At 41.6% G+C, this 13,980-nt stretch overlaps 1 protein-coding gene across 1 annotated transcript in view; it reads left to right on the forward strand.

Annotated features, from left to right (window-relative positions):
* Positions 1 to 13,542, forward strand: part of SUGT1 (SGT1 homolog, MIS12 kinetochore complex assembly cochaperone) — a 232,010-nt gene extending 218,468 nt beyond the window's left edge. The window contains exons 14-15 of the mRNA XM_073614228.1: positions 2,419 to 2,600; positions 13,097 to 13,542. Of these exons, the coding sequence (XP_073470329.1) occupies positions 2,419 to 2,600; positions 13,097 to 13,198 (284 nt within the window). The 3' untranslated portion in view covers positions 13,199 to 13,542. The remainder of the gene's footprint in view (positions 1 to 2,418; positions 2,601 to 13,096) is intronic.
* The last annotated feature ends 438 nt before the right edge of the window (positions 13,543 to 13,980 follow it).

Here is a 13,980-nt window from a genome sequence, read left to right on the forward strand (position 1 = left end):
GGTGATCAAATACCACCAAAAGAAAGCTCTATTTGTGGGGAAAAAAAGGACAGCAATTTTGTTTGGGAGCCACTTCACACGAGCGCACAATTGTCAGTTAAAGCGTCACAGTGCCGAATCGCAAAAAGTGCTCTGGTCTTTGGCCTGCCAAATGGTCCAGGGCTTAAGTGGTTAAAGGCTGTGCAAGTCTACCTCCCAGTTACAGCTTCTTTTCGGCAATCAGATTCTCTTTGTCCTTTCTTTCCTTTCCGATATAGGGCTGCCTGCCTCTCACTCCACCAATGCCAGGTGGATTACACTTGTCATTATTTGACCCTATAGTCTAAAGGATACGGTTCTACCTTTCCCTGTTAGGGCACACTCAACCAGTTCTGTTGGCACCCCCCCCCCCCCCCCCCAATGACACCTTTTTAAAAATAGACAGTCCAAGGCATGGTAAGTTTTTTTTTTTTTTTTTTTTTTTTTTTTTTTTTTGTAATTTTTTCCCACAGTTCTTTGCAAAATTAAGATTTTTTTTTTCACAAAATTGTCCTAACAAGTTCTTTCTCTCACACAGCATATGCATACCACAAATTACACCCTAAAATACTTTCTACTACTCCTGAGTATGGTGATACCACATGTGTGAGACTTTTACACAGCCTGGCCACATACAGAGGCCCAACACACAAGGAGCACCATCAGGCGTTCTAGGGACATAAATTACACATATAATTTCTAGACTACCTTTTACACTTTTGAAGGTCCTGGAGCACCAGGACAATGGAAACGTCCAAAAAATTACCCCATTTTGGAGAGTAAACCCCACAACCTATATTTGATGAGGCATCATGAGTCTCTTGAATATGTATATTTTTCCACAAGTTTTTTGGTAAATGTGTAAAGAAAATGAAACCGCATTTTTTTTTTTTTTTTTTTTTACACAAAGTTTTCCATTTATAAGATATTTCTAACACATAGCATGTACATAGCAAAAATTACACCCCAAAATATATTCTGCTACTCCTCCTGAGTATGGCAATACCACACGTGTGAGACTTTTACACAGCCTGGCCACAACATGCAGGGAGCACCATCAGGTGTTCTAGGGACATATACTTGAAATCTAACTACCTATTACACTTTTGTGAGGCACTGATGGGTACTGGAATTAGGTGGTGTATCCGCGCAACGGAAAATAAAATTGGAATAAAGTACTGGACTGCTGCCTCCACAGACGTGATTTCCACCGAAGTGGAAACAACGAAATGGTGAATAGAAGGTTAATAGTGGGTGTGGCGCTGTCCTAAATAAAACTAATGGATACAATAAAAATCGCATATAAACCAAATAACCATATGAAAGGTGATCTGCTTGAGTGGGGGTGGAAGAGGGGGGCGGAGGGGAAGTGGAAGGGATAGGGAAAATCTCAATTGGCAACGTCCAAGGTGACTGTGCTACATATATTCAATAAAGTTTCAAAACCACATATAATACGTGACTTGTGCTCAGTGCGGTTGAAATAGTATATGTATAATACTTATAAATTGTTTGACATAGAAAATTATTTATCAGACACTTGTAATAAACTGAATGAAATAAACCGTGACTGGTGCTCAGTGCAACATAAGTGATTTTAAACAGTCCTTGTAAAATTCTTGGTGTTTCTTTAGACCTAGGCAGGTGTAACCATACATGCATCTGCTGCCTGTATTAATTTTAGTGACCGGGTGCTCGTGTCTTGTCTTGTGATCATGCAGACACTAACCAGCTTCTTTAACCCCTGCGGGGGTAACACGCAAAGTGTATGCCACTGTGCGGCAGTCCTTAGCAATTTATTTTAGTAGTTTAAAAAAAGGCAATCAATTGTCATCAAAAGGGAAGCGTCGGGTTTAAAAGCTGTATTCACTGAGAGATGATGCAAAGGCGTCAAATTAGGCCACGCCCTACGCGTTTCGTCAGAGGACGTTCCCGTACTACATCTACAGCTCACAGGACATTTGGTGTGATGATCACTGGGAAGAATTCTCCTTAAATTTGTGTTCATTGGGAATAATTTCCCCTTACAAATAGGTAAAAGGATCATTGGTTTAGTGTTCATTTACCTGGGAGTCACAAAGTGCTCATTGCTCAAGGAACCCCTAGCAACCTCTGAAGGAACCCTAGTTGAGAAAGTCTGATCTAGACTATCGGTTTATTTATATTTATTTTCATCAGAGAGTGCATATACTGTATTATGCATTACAGAGTATTATAACATTATGTACCCTTACATCTTGATATCTGAAAATTTCCTGAAAAGTTACAAAAACAACATATTGGTGCTTGATATAAATAGTCTAATAATCAAAAAAATTACATTAGCAATTTGTTTTACTATCTGCTTGTTATATACGAACAGTGCAGTGTTCTGATCTGTCGGCTGTCTTATGTTCCTAGATTCCTTGCACAAATACCCATCATCATCTCACTATACCAAGAACTGGGATAAGCTGGTTGGTGAAATCGGAGAGGAAGAGAAAAAGGAAAAACTGGAGGGAGATGCTGCACTTAACAAGTTATTCCAGCAGATTTATTCAGATGGCAATGATGAAGTAAAGCGTGCCATGAACAAGTCATTTGTAAGTATAAAAGGCATCTGCACAAGTTGACCGACTGTACTGAATTATAACCATAGTGCTTTTACTGTGAAATAAAATCCCCAGATATATCTATATCTGTTCTTCTGTTGCTGAGAAGAAAAGTTAGCTACTAGCCTGGTTTACCTTTGCAGAATTTTAACATTTTAGTTCAACTCTTTCCCCTGTTTAATAGATCACATTAATGTAAATATCAAACATATAGTGAATAAATAAATATATATATATATATATATATATATATAACACAATACTGTGTAAAAATTTTAGGCAGGTGTGAAGAAATGCTGTAAAGGAATAACGCCTTCAAAAATATATATTTTAATTGTTTATTTTTATCAATTTACAAAATGCAAAGTGAGCAAACAGAAGAAAAATCTAAAACAAATCAATATTTGATGTGATCGCCCTTTGGCTTCAAACTAGCATCACTTCTTACACTTTCACACTTTGTACACTTGCACAAAGTAATGGCCCGGACACACGATCCGAAGTAGAGCAGGTAGAAACTTAATAGGTTACTAAAGTAATTTAGTAACATAAAAATAAAATTCATAAAAATCTCGTTCGACAGAAAAAAAAAAAAAAAAACACGGAAGTGATGTCATGTGTTGTAATGTATTTGTATTGTATTTTCGGATGACAACTGTACTGCCTAAACAAAAATCGTATGATCTGGTATCGTACCGTATAGTACGAGGAAAATTTTCATGCTTGTCCGGTCAAACAATATTGGATGAATTGTCGTGATCTGCTCTTGAAAGCTCTGTACTAACGATCCGATTATCGTACGATCGCGTTGAAAGCGGTATTTTTTGTCCAATTTTTGGATCGTTTGTATGGCCATAAGGCATTTTTGTTGGATTAGAATCAGGTGCTTATACCAAGCAGGTGCCAATGATCATCAATTTCATACGTAGGTTGAAACAGTCATTAACTGAAACAGAGACAGATGTGTAGGAGGCTTAAAACTGGGTGAGGAACAGCCAAACTCTGCTACTAAGGAATTGTGGAGGGCAGCTTCATGTCACAGCTTATACATCATGGCAAGACTGAGCACAGAAATCAGACACAAGGTAGTTATATTGCAACGATTTCAAAGCAGACTGAGGTTTCAAGATGTGCTGTTCAAGCTCTTTTGAAGAAGCACAAAGAAACAGGCAGCCTTGAGGACTGTAGACGCAGTGATCGAGCAAGTATTCTTAACCGCTTCAGCCCGGAAGATTTGGCTGCTTAACCACTTCTGCCCCGGAAGATTTGGCTGCTCAATGACCAGAGCACTTTTTACAATTTGGCACTGCGCTGCTTTAACTGGTAATTGTGCGGTTAGGCAATGTTGTACCCAAACAAAATTTGCGTCCTTTTTTTCCCCACAAATAGAGCTTTCTTTTGATGGTATTTGATCACCTCTGTGATTTTATTTTTTTGCGATTATAAACGGAAAAAGACCAACAATTTAGAAAATAAATTATGTTTTCTACTTTTTGTTATAAAAAAAAATCCAATAAACTCAATTTTAGTCATACATTTAGGCCAAAATTTATTCAGCCACATGTCTGGTAAAAAAAATGTCAAAAAGCGTATATATTGGTTTGCACAAAAGTTATAGTAGCATCTACAAACTAGGGTACATTTTCTGGAATTTACGCAGCTTTTAGTTTATAACTTCCTATCTCATTTCTTGAGGTGCTAAAATGGCAGGGCTGTACAGACCCCCCCCAAATAACCCCATTTTGGAAAGTAGCCACCCCAAGGAAATTGCTGAGGGGAATTTGGAGCCCATTGAATATTTTATTTTTTTGTCACAAATGACTGAAAAATGACAAAAAAAAAAAATTACACAAAGTTGTCATTAAATGATATATTGCTCAAACTTGCCATGGGCTTATGTAAAATTACACCCCAAAATACATTCCGCTGCTTCTCCTGACTATGGGGATACCACATGTGCTAGACTTTTTGGGAGCCTGAAAACCAAGCACCGCCTTCAGGATTTCTAAGGGCGTAAATTTTGTATTTCACTCCTCACTACCTATCACAGTTTTGAAGGCCATAAAATGCCAAGATGGCACAACCCCCCCCCCCCCAAATGACCCCATTTTGGAAAGAAGACCCTCAAAGCTATTTGAGAGGCATGTTGAGTCCGTGGAATACTTTATATTTTGCAACAAGTTTCGGGAAAAGTAATTTTTTTTTTTTACACACACAAAAAAAAATTTCACAAAGTTGTCACTTAACGATATATTGCTCAAACATGCCATGGGAATATGTGGAATTACACCCCAAAATACATTCTGCTGCTTCTCCTGAGTACAGGGATACCACACATGTGAGACTTTTTGGCAGTCTAACCGCGTACAGGACCCTGAAAACCAATCACCGCCTTCAGGCTTTCTAAGGACGTAAATTTTTGATTTCACGCCTCGCTGCCTATCACAGTTTTGGAGGTCATGAAATGTCCAGATAGCACAACCCCCCCCCCCCCAAATGACCCCATTTTGGAAAGTAGACACCCCAAGCTATTTGCTGAGAGGCATGTTGAGTATTTGGCAGATCTTGCTTTTTTCACAAAGTTTTGAAAATTTAAAAAAGAAAAAAATACATTTTTCTTTTTTCCCTGGACTTATCTGGGCCTACCGCTAAGTACCCTAACACTGATTATTGTCACAAATGACACCAGTACAGTGATCAAAAAATTATGAACACTGTACTGGGTGACACCGTGACAGGGACAGAAGGTGGTAACTGGGGGGGGGGGGCAATCCAGGGGTGACAAGTGTGCCTATGTGTACTGTGTCAGTGTAGTGTTGGTGCAACTTACTCTGAGATGTCTTCTCTCCTCTCTCTGGAACTGAAAAGAGTTCCACGAGGGGAGATGACATCACTTCCCCTGCCTGTGTTTACACTTACACAGGCAGGGGAAGGTTTTCATTCGCCAGAAACGATCACCAGGTCCAGGCCAGAAATCATTGGCCTGGGCCTGGAGACTGTTCGGTTCTGAAACGAATACGATCATCATGGCCGCCATAAAGCTACGAGGCTTCACCCAGTCGGGCCAACCTGCTGCAGTATAACTGCGGTGGCTGGTCCGCAACTGGTTAATGACCAGGCCATTTTTTGCGATACGGCACTGCGTCACTTTAACTGACAATTGTGTGCTACGCTCTACCCAAACAAAATTGATGTCTTTTTTTCCCCTCAAATAGAGCTTTCTTTTGGTGGTATTTGATCATCTCTGCGGTTTTTCTTTTTTGCACTATAAACAAAAAAAAGCGACTTTTGAAAAAAACACAATATTTTGTACTTTTTTGCTATAATAAATATCCCCATTTTTTTTTTTTTTAAAGCTAATTTTTTCTTTAGTTTAGGCCTATATGTATTTTTTTTACATATTTTTGGTAATAAAAATCAGTGATTAGTTTGCGCAAAAGTTGTAGCGTCTATAAACTATGGGAAAGATTTATGGCATTATATATATATATATATATATATATATATATATATAATATATATATATATATATATATAATTTTTTTTTTTTTTACTAGTAATGGCGGTGATCTGCGATTTTTATCGGGGCTGCGACATTATGGCGAACAGATCGGACACTTTTGACACATTTTTGGGACCATTGACATTTATACAGCGATCAAGGGATTAACTGGTGTTCCCTCGTGTGTGTTCTAACTGTAGGGGGATGGAACTGACTATAGGAGATGACAGATCGTTGTTCCTAGCTAGTAGGAGCAGACGATCTCTCTCCTCTCCTTTACACACACACGTCCCTGTTCTGGCTCTCGTGCCCGCAATCACGCATGGCCAACAGTCATCGCGACCGTCGGCCACGCTCATCGGCACCCCGGCAGTGCAGCGGGCGCGCGGGGGTGCCGTTTAAAGGGCTGATGTACAGCTACGACGGCTCGCAGGAACGTGCTGACCTGCCGCAGTATAATGGCGGCTGGTCGGCAAACGGTTAAAGTGTTACTTACCTCAGGACCCTGCATTCATTATATCTGGTCTCCTACAGTACACAGAACATTGAAATGCAATTATTTTAGTAAATATAAACTGCTAAATACCTTTTCTCAACAGCAGTATATAGCAGTCTTGCAACTTCTATCAGTGCTAAGCACTGGTTAAAGCTTGTAGGAGTTTTCATTGAAATAAATTTACAGTTTCATGGAATACCTGCCAATAATTACTACATCTACAGCTCACAGGACATTAACTGTAACTGTCCTATGAGGCTGCATGACTTCTGGCTTTCTGTCTGGACAGTGATTTTGTCTAGAGAAGAAAAAAGCCGTACCTCCTACGTGGTAACAAGACTAAGAAACTCAACTATGCACGAAAACCTAGTAACTATGGTGTGCAGAAAGAATTTAAATATTTGGCTGTAGCAGGAAGCAGTTTATTTACGAAGGGCTGGAGAGAGTAGTACAATGAGTGTCTGCAGGCAACAGTGAAGCATGGCAGAGGTTCCTTGCAAGTTTGGGACTGCATTTCTGCAAATGGAGTTGGAGATTTGTTCAGGATCAATGATGTCCTCAATGCTGAGAAATACAGGCAGATACATATCCTTAATGACATACCATCAGGGCTCCAAATGTATTCTGCAGCAGAACAAAAACCCCAAACACACAGCCAATGTCATTAAGAACTATCTTTTGTGTAAAGAAGAACAAGGAGTCCTGGAAGTTGTGGTTTGGACCCCCACAGAGCCCTGATCTCAACATCATCAAGTCTGTATTGGATTACATGAAGAGACGGAAGGATTTGAGGCAGCCTATGTTCACAGAAGACCTGTGGTTAGTTCTCCAAGATGTTTGGAACAACCTACCTGTCGAGTTTCTTCAAAAACTGCGTACAGGTGTTCCAAGAAGAATTGATGCTATTTTGAAGGCAAAGGGTGGTAATGTCAATATGGATTTGATTTAACCCTCTTCTGTTCATTTACTTTCCATTTTGTTAATTGATAAAAAATAAACTATTAACACTTCTATTTCTCAAACCATTTTTAATTTACAGCATTTTTCACACCTGCCTAAAACCATTGTATAGTAAAATAATATAATATATATTGATTTATTGTGTATTTGTGATCAGCCATAATTTTGATCATTGTCAGGTAAAGTGAATAACATTGATTAACTGATTACAACGGCACCTAAAAGTGGGTGGGATATATTATGCAGCAAGCAAATATGTTGCCCCCAAAGTTGATGTGTTGCAGAAAAAATGAGCACGCATAAAGATTTGAGTGACCAGTGCCAAATTGTAATGGATAGACAACTGGGTAAGAGCAACTCCAAAACTAGCTTTTGTGTGATGCTCCCGGTCTGCTGTGGTCAGGACCTACCGAAAGTGGTCCAAGGAAGGAAAACTGGTGAAACAGCAACCAGGTCATGGGTGACCAAAAATCATTGACTTGGGGAGTGAAGGCTGGCCCATGTAGTCTCCTCCAATAGCTACTGTAGCTCAAATTGATGAAAAAGTTAATGCTGGTTCGGATAGGTGGCAGAACACAGCGCATCTCAATTGTTGTGTATGGGGCTGTGCAGCCGCAGACCATTCAGGCTGCCCATGCTGAGCCGTGTCCACAGGCAAAAGGGCCAACAATGGGCATGTGAGCATTAGAACTAGACCACAGAGCAATGGATGAAAGTAGCCTGGTCTGATGAATCACGTTTTCTTTTACATCATGTGGATGGCTGGTTGCATGCACGTCTCTTACCTGGGGGAGAGAGCAAACTGGCAGAGGCAGCGTGATGCTCTGAGCAATGTTCTTTTGGTAAACCTTGGGTCCTGCCATTCATGTGGATGTTACTTTGATACCTATCACCTACCTTACTTTGTTGACCAAGTACACCGCTTCATGGAAACAGTATTCCCTGATAGCAGTGGCCTTTTCAGGAGGATAATGTGCCCTGCCACACTGCAAAAAGTGTTCAAGAATTGTTTGAGGTATTTACTTGGCCTCCAAAATCTTCAGATATAAATTCAATTGCACATTTGTGGGATGTGCTGGAAGAACAAGTTCAGTCCAAGGAGACCCCACATTGAAACTTACAGGGCTTAAAGGATCTGCTACCGATGACTTTGTGCCAGATACCACAGTATACCTTCAGAGGTCTAGTGGAATTAAATGCCTGGATGGGTCAGGGCTGTTTTTTAGGCAAAAAAACTACCTACTCCATATCAGGTGGGTACTTTATAAAGTTATGGCTTATCAGTGTATATATCTTGTATTAACATAGTCCATATCTGGTTACAGACCACCTAAATTAAGCTCGTATACATCTATCTATAAAGACAAGAGGGCCTTGGTGGATCTCTACTTACGTTCCTCCTGCCATTGCCGTTATAATCCAGCCGGAGTCCTTGTCACTGCAGATAGTTGTATATAAATTCCTGTGGAGAAATTGGCACAGACCCAATGACGGCCTTATATGGCCTAAAGCTGGGACTGGAGGAGATGGGCCTGCAGGAGGAAGAGGATGTGAGATGGAGGAGATGGGCCTGCAGGAGGAAGAGGATGTGGGATGGAGGAGATGGGACTGCAGGAGGAGGAGGATGTGGGATGGAGAAGATGGGACTGAAAGAGGAGGAGGACGTGGGATGGAGGAGATGGGACTGCAGGAGGAGGAGGAGATGGGACTGGCGGAAGAGGAGGACATTTGATGGAGGAGATGGGATTGGAGGAGGAAGAGGACATGGGATAGAAGAGGGTGACATGGGATGGGGGGGGGGGTGAGATTGGAAGAGGAGTCTAAAGCTGATGGCTTTCCTGTTACTAACTGATGCTCTCTGCAAAAGTGTAGCTGTGCTTTTAAACCCAAACCATTTTTTTCATTTTGAATTGGTCACTTTCAGATGTAGTAAATAGAGAATAATCCACCAAGACAGGGGTCCCCAGCCCCCCAGGCCATGGACCGATATCGGGTGCTCTGTTCGAGGCCCGGCCGCACTGAAGGGGCTGAGTGCTGGCCGAGGAGAGACCAGGCTTGGTTGCATCAACGCCCCTATCGCTGCTGTTTGTTCCGCCTCCATGAGATTCTCAATCTTATAGAAGCAGAACCCTGTGTAATTGCACATGTGCCGGTTTTCCCCACTCCTGACTTGTAATCCCAGATTCCTTGCTGAGGCCATAGCACTGGGGAGAGGCTGCAAGAGGCTTTACTTGTAGTGGGTTATTTCACTGCACAAAGAAAATCCTTACAAAGTGACATGCTGCGTCTGGTGGCAGGCTATAGTGACGCACAGCATCTGGTGGCAGGCTTCGGTGACGGGCTGCATCTGGTGGCAGGCTACGGTGACGGGCTGCATCTGGTGGCAGGCTACGGTGAGGGGCTGCATCTGGTGGCAGGCTACGGTGACGGGCTACATCTGGTGGCAGGCTACGGTGACGGGCTGCATCTGGTGGCAGGCTACGGTGACGGGCTGCATCTGGTGGCAGGCTACGGTGACGGGCTGCATCTGGTGGCAGGCTACGGTGACGGGCTGCATCTGGTGGCAGGCTACGGTGACGGGCTGCATCTGGTGGCAGGCTACGGTGACGGGCTGCATCTGGTGGCAGGCTACGGTGACGGGCTGCATCTGGTGGCAGGCTACGGTGACGGGCTGCATCTGGTGGCAGGCTACGGTGACGGGCTGCATCTGGTGGCAGGCTACGGTGACGGGCTGCATCTGGTGGCAGGCTACGGTGACGGGCTGCATCTGGTGGCAGGCTACGGTGACGGGCTGCATCTGGTGGCAGGCTTCGGTGACGGGCTGCATCTGGTGGCAGGCTTCGGTGACGGGCTGCATCTGGTGGCAGGCTTCGGTGAGGGGCTGCATCTGGTGGCAGGCTTCGGTGACGGGCTGCATCTGGTGGCAGGCTACATTTAGTGCCAGGGTACATTGACAGGCTGCATCTGATGACGTGTTATAGTGATGGGCTGCATCTGGTGGCAGGCAGCATATCACTGTCTAGTTGTAGGAAAGCATGTACAGGGCCCTCACTGATTCTGCATTATGGTGGGTAGAACTATTTCCTTATATATCACAATGTAATAGAAATAATGAGCTACAGAAGCGCTAACATTCACACCACAACCACCCCAAGCCTCCTCTCGTAGTTATAGCGGTTCCCACATATGTAAATCCTAAAAATAAGCCTAGCTTGAGGTATTTGAGGACTAGAGTTGATAAACACTGATTTAAGCAGTGCTTCAACACGCTGACCACTAAATCCATTGGGGCTAATATACACTCCCCAGCCACTTTATTAGGTACACCTGTTCAATTGCTTGGTAACACAAATTGCTAATCAGCCAATCACATGGCAACAACTCTCAATGCATTTAGGCATCTAGATGTGGTGTAGACGACTTGCTGAAGTTCCAATCGTGCATCAGAATGGGAAAGAAAGGCGATTTAAGTGTCTTTGAGCGTAGCATTTGTTGGTGCCAGACTGTTTGGTCTGAGTATTTAAAAAAAAGCTGATCTACTGGGATTTTCACGCACAACCAGAGAATGAAAAAAGAGAAAATATCCAGTGAGCGGCAGTTGTGTGGAAGAAAATGCCTTGTTGATATCGGAGGTCAGAGGAGAATGGTTTTGGTTCAAATAGATAGACAGGCAACAGTAACTTAAATAACCACTCGTTACAACCAAGGAATGCAGATTACCATCTCTAAAGGCACAACACATCGAACCTGGAAGCAGATGGGTTATAGCAGCAGAAGATTACACTGGGCACCACTCCTGTCGGCTAAGAACAGGAAACTAAGGCTACAATTCGCACAGGCTCACCAAAATTGGACAATAGAAAATTGGAAAAATGTTGCCTGGTCTGATGAGTCTCGATTGCTGCGAGCTGCAACATTCAGATTGCAGGGTCAGAATTTGACATAAACAACATGAAAGCATGGCTCCATCCAGCCTTGTATCAATGGTTCAAGCTGGTGGTGGTGTAATGGTGTGGGGGATATTTTCTTGACACACTTTGGGCCCCTTAGTACCAATTGAGCATCGCTACCTGAGTATTGTTGCTGACCATGTCCATCCCTTTATGACTACAGTGTACCCATCTTCTTGGCTACGTCCAGCAGGATAATGCACCATGTTACAAAGCTCAAATCATCTCACCACTGGTTTATTGAACATGACAATGAGATCACTTTACTCCAATGGCCTCCACTGTCACCAGATCTCAACCCAATAGAGCACCTTTGGGATGTGGTGGAATGGGAGATTCATATCATGGATGTGCAGCTGACAAACCTGCAGCAACTGCGTGATTCTAAATGTCAATATGTATCAAGATTTCTGTGGAATGTTTCCAACAACTTGTTGAATCTATGCCACAAGGATTTAGGGCAGTTCTGAAGGCAAAAGTGGGTCCAACTCGGTACTAGCAAGGTGAACCTAATAAAGTGGGCGGTGAGTGTAAATTTTAGTCCAAAGGTGAAGACTACATGGAAGTTGTTTTTTTTGTAACTAAAGTGACAGCTTTACATATTGTGACATATTTACATTCATGGCTACTTGTCAGTTTATGGAGAGGGAGCATTTATTTCCCCACAAACTTTACCAGCTTCAGTTCTTTAATATAACCCAGTTAAGTTTACTATACTGGTTGTAAATGTATGGATCTATTTTTATGGCCTCCCTTCTGTTTAATTTCTCTTCTTTACTGTTCAATCCATTGGTAGCAATCTATTTCATTAAAAAACTAAATAATAATGTAAAATGATGTGTCAGGCTCCTAAAACGGATTGAAATTAATTTTTGTTATTGAAATACTAATTTTCCCAGGACTGCAACTGCATCAGCTTCAGGATTGAAAAATGACTGATGCAAGAAAGAAAATTAACATAATCTTTTTGTGCAAGAAAATCCTGCTAGCGCTATTTAATGAAAATCAATTGTGATTAATAACATTTAAAAGGACTTCTATTTTAGCAATATTAAATTAGAGGTCTAAAATATAGGAAGAAAAAAAAAAAGCACCTTTTGAATAAAGTGCAACGATAATTCACAATGCATGCATTGCTTGCCTGATAATGCAATTATTGATACATAAGCCAGCCCTGCTTCAATTCCTATTGTGAGCTTGCCGAGAAAACAGTTTTGCTGCTATTCAGGTGACATGACAGGAAACTGTTGCATCAGAGAAAATTTTATATAACCTCACTGTATAAAACAGATCAAAATTCTTGTATGATCTGCTGAGAAGTTTTTCATATGCAGTACTTACCTCGGTCGGGTAGCTGTACTGAAATTCTCAGTGCTTTCATCAGATTCTTGTACCTGTCAGTGACCCGGTATAGAAGTCTGACTGAGCCTGGCACTAAGGGTAGAGTAACCATATTGGGCATGGCTTTCTCATTGTGGTCCCCCCAGCCACTGTGCCTGTCACACTGACGAGCGCATGAGTGGCCTTCATGTTTTATCATCTTTGCCATGTCTGCTGACAATATTTCTCTGTTTTACAGATGGAGTCTGGTGGCACAGTCCTAAGCACAAACTGGATGGATGTGGGTAAAAGGAAAGTTGATGTGAATCCTCCAGAAGACATGGAATGGAAGAAATTCTGATCTTCTCTCGGCCATACACTCAGAATGAGATCTACTCCAGAACGTCACATCAACACAGTTTTTGTGTTTGTGGTTTCTGTAAAATGTTAAGGATTAAGTCACAAGTCTACCTTTTCCATTAATACTGATTTACGGAAGTGAGCCAGTATGGGAATATGAACTCAAATTTTTATTGCCTATCAAGCTATTTTATTAGTAATTGGGGTGGTAAATGTCATCACTTCTGACAAATTGATGTAAATCTTTCACAGTGACCTTACTGATTGTCCTTTTCTGAAGAGTAGAATACAAATACTCTATACTTTTTCCAATAAACTATTACTTGTTTTTCTTTTCTTTTTCCATGTTGGTTGTTAGGCTGCATTTGTGCAAATGTACGATCTAGTACTTTATTTATATACTAACGGGGAAACTTGATGTCATGTTTGATTTGCATAGCAAGTCTAAAATACTGATGGCTGTCTGACATTACTGGAAATAAGCAATTGAACTGTGGGAGTTGTACACTGCATATCATTTATAGGTTTGTCACCAAATAAAGCAAATTGATTTGTACAGGTGTAAACTCAGTACAGATTGAGAAGTAATGAGGAAAAGAAAAGGCGACTTTGTTTTTGAAAGTATAATTTGCATATATTTAAATGGAAATGATTCTGTTCATGATGTGACAGGCAGCTACATATTTATAATACCCGTTAAAATATCAAAGCAGCAAACGAGTTTAGGAATATATATGTATTCGAACTAACATCCAGGCTGTGTCCACTTTCCTCTCCTCCCCT

The sequence above is a fragment of the Aquarana catesbeiana genome, linkage group LG02 (genome assembly GCF_042186555.1).
Source record: "Aquarana catesbeiana isolate 2022-GZ linkage group LG02, ASM4218655v1, whole genome shotgun sequence".
Taxonomy (NCBI): Eukaryota; Metazoa; Chordata; class Amphibia; order Anura; family Ranidae; genus Aquarana; species Aquarana catesbeiana.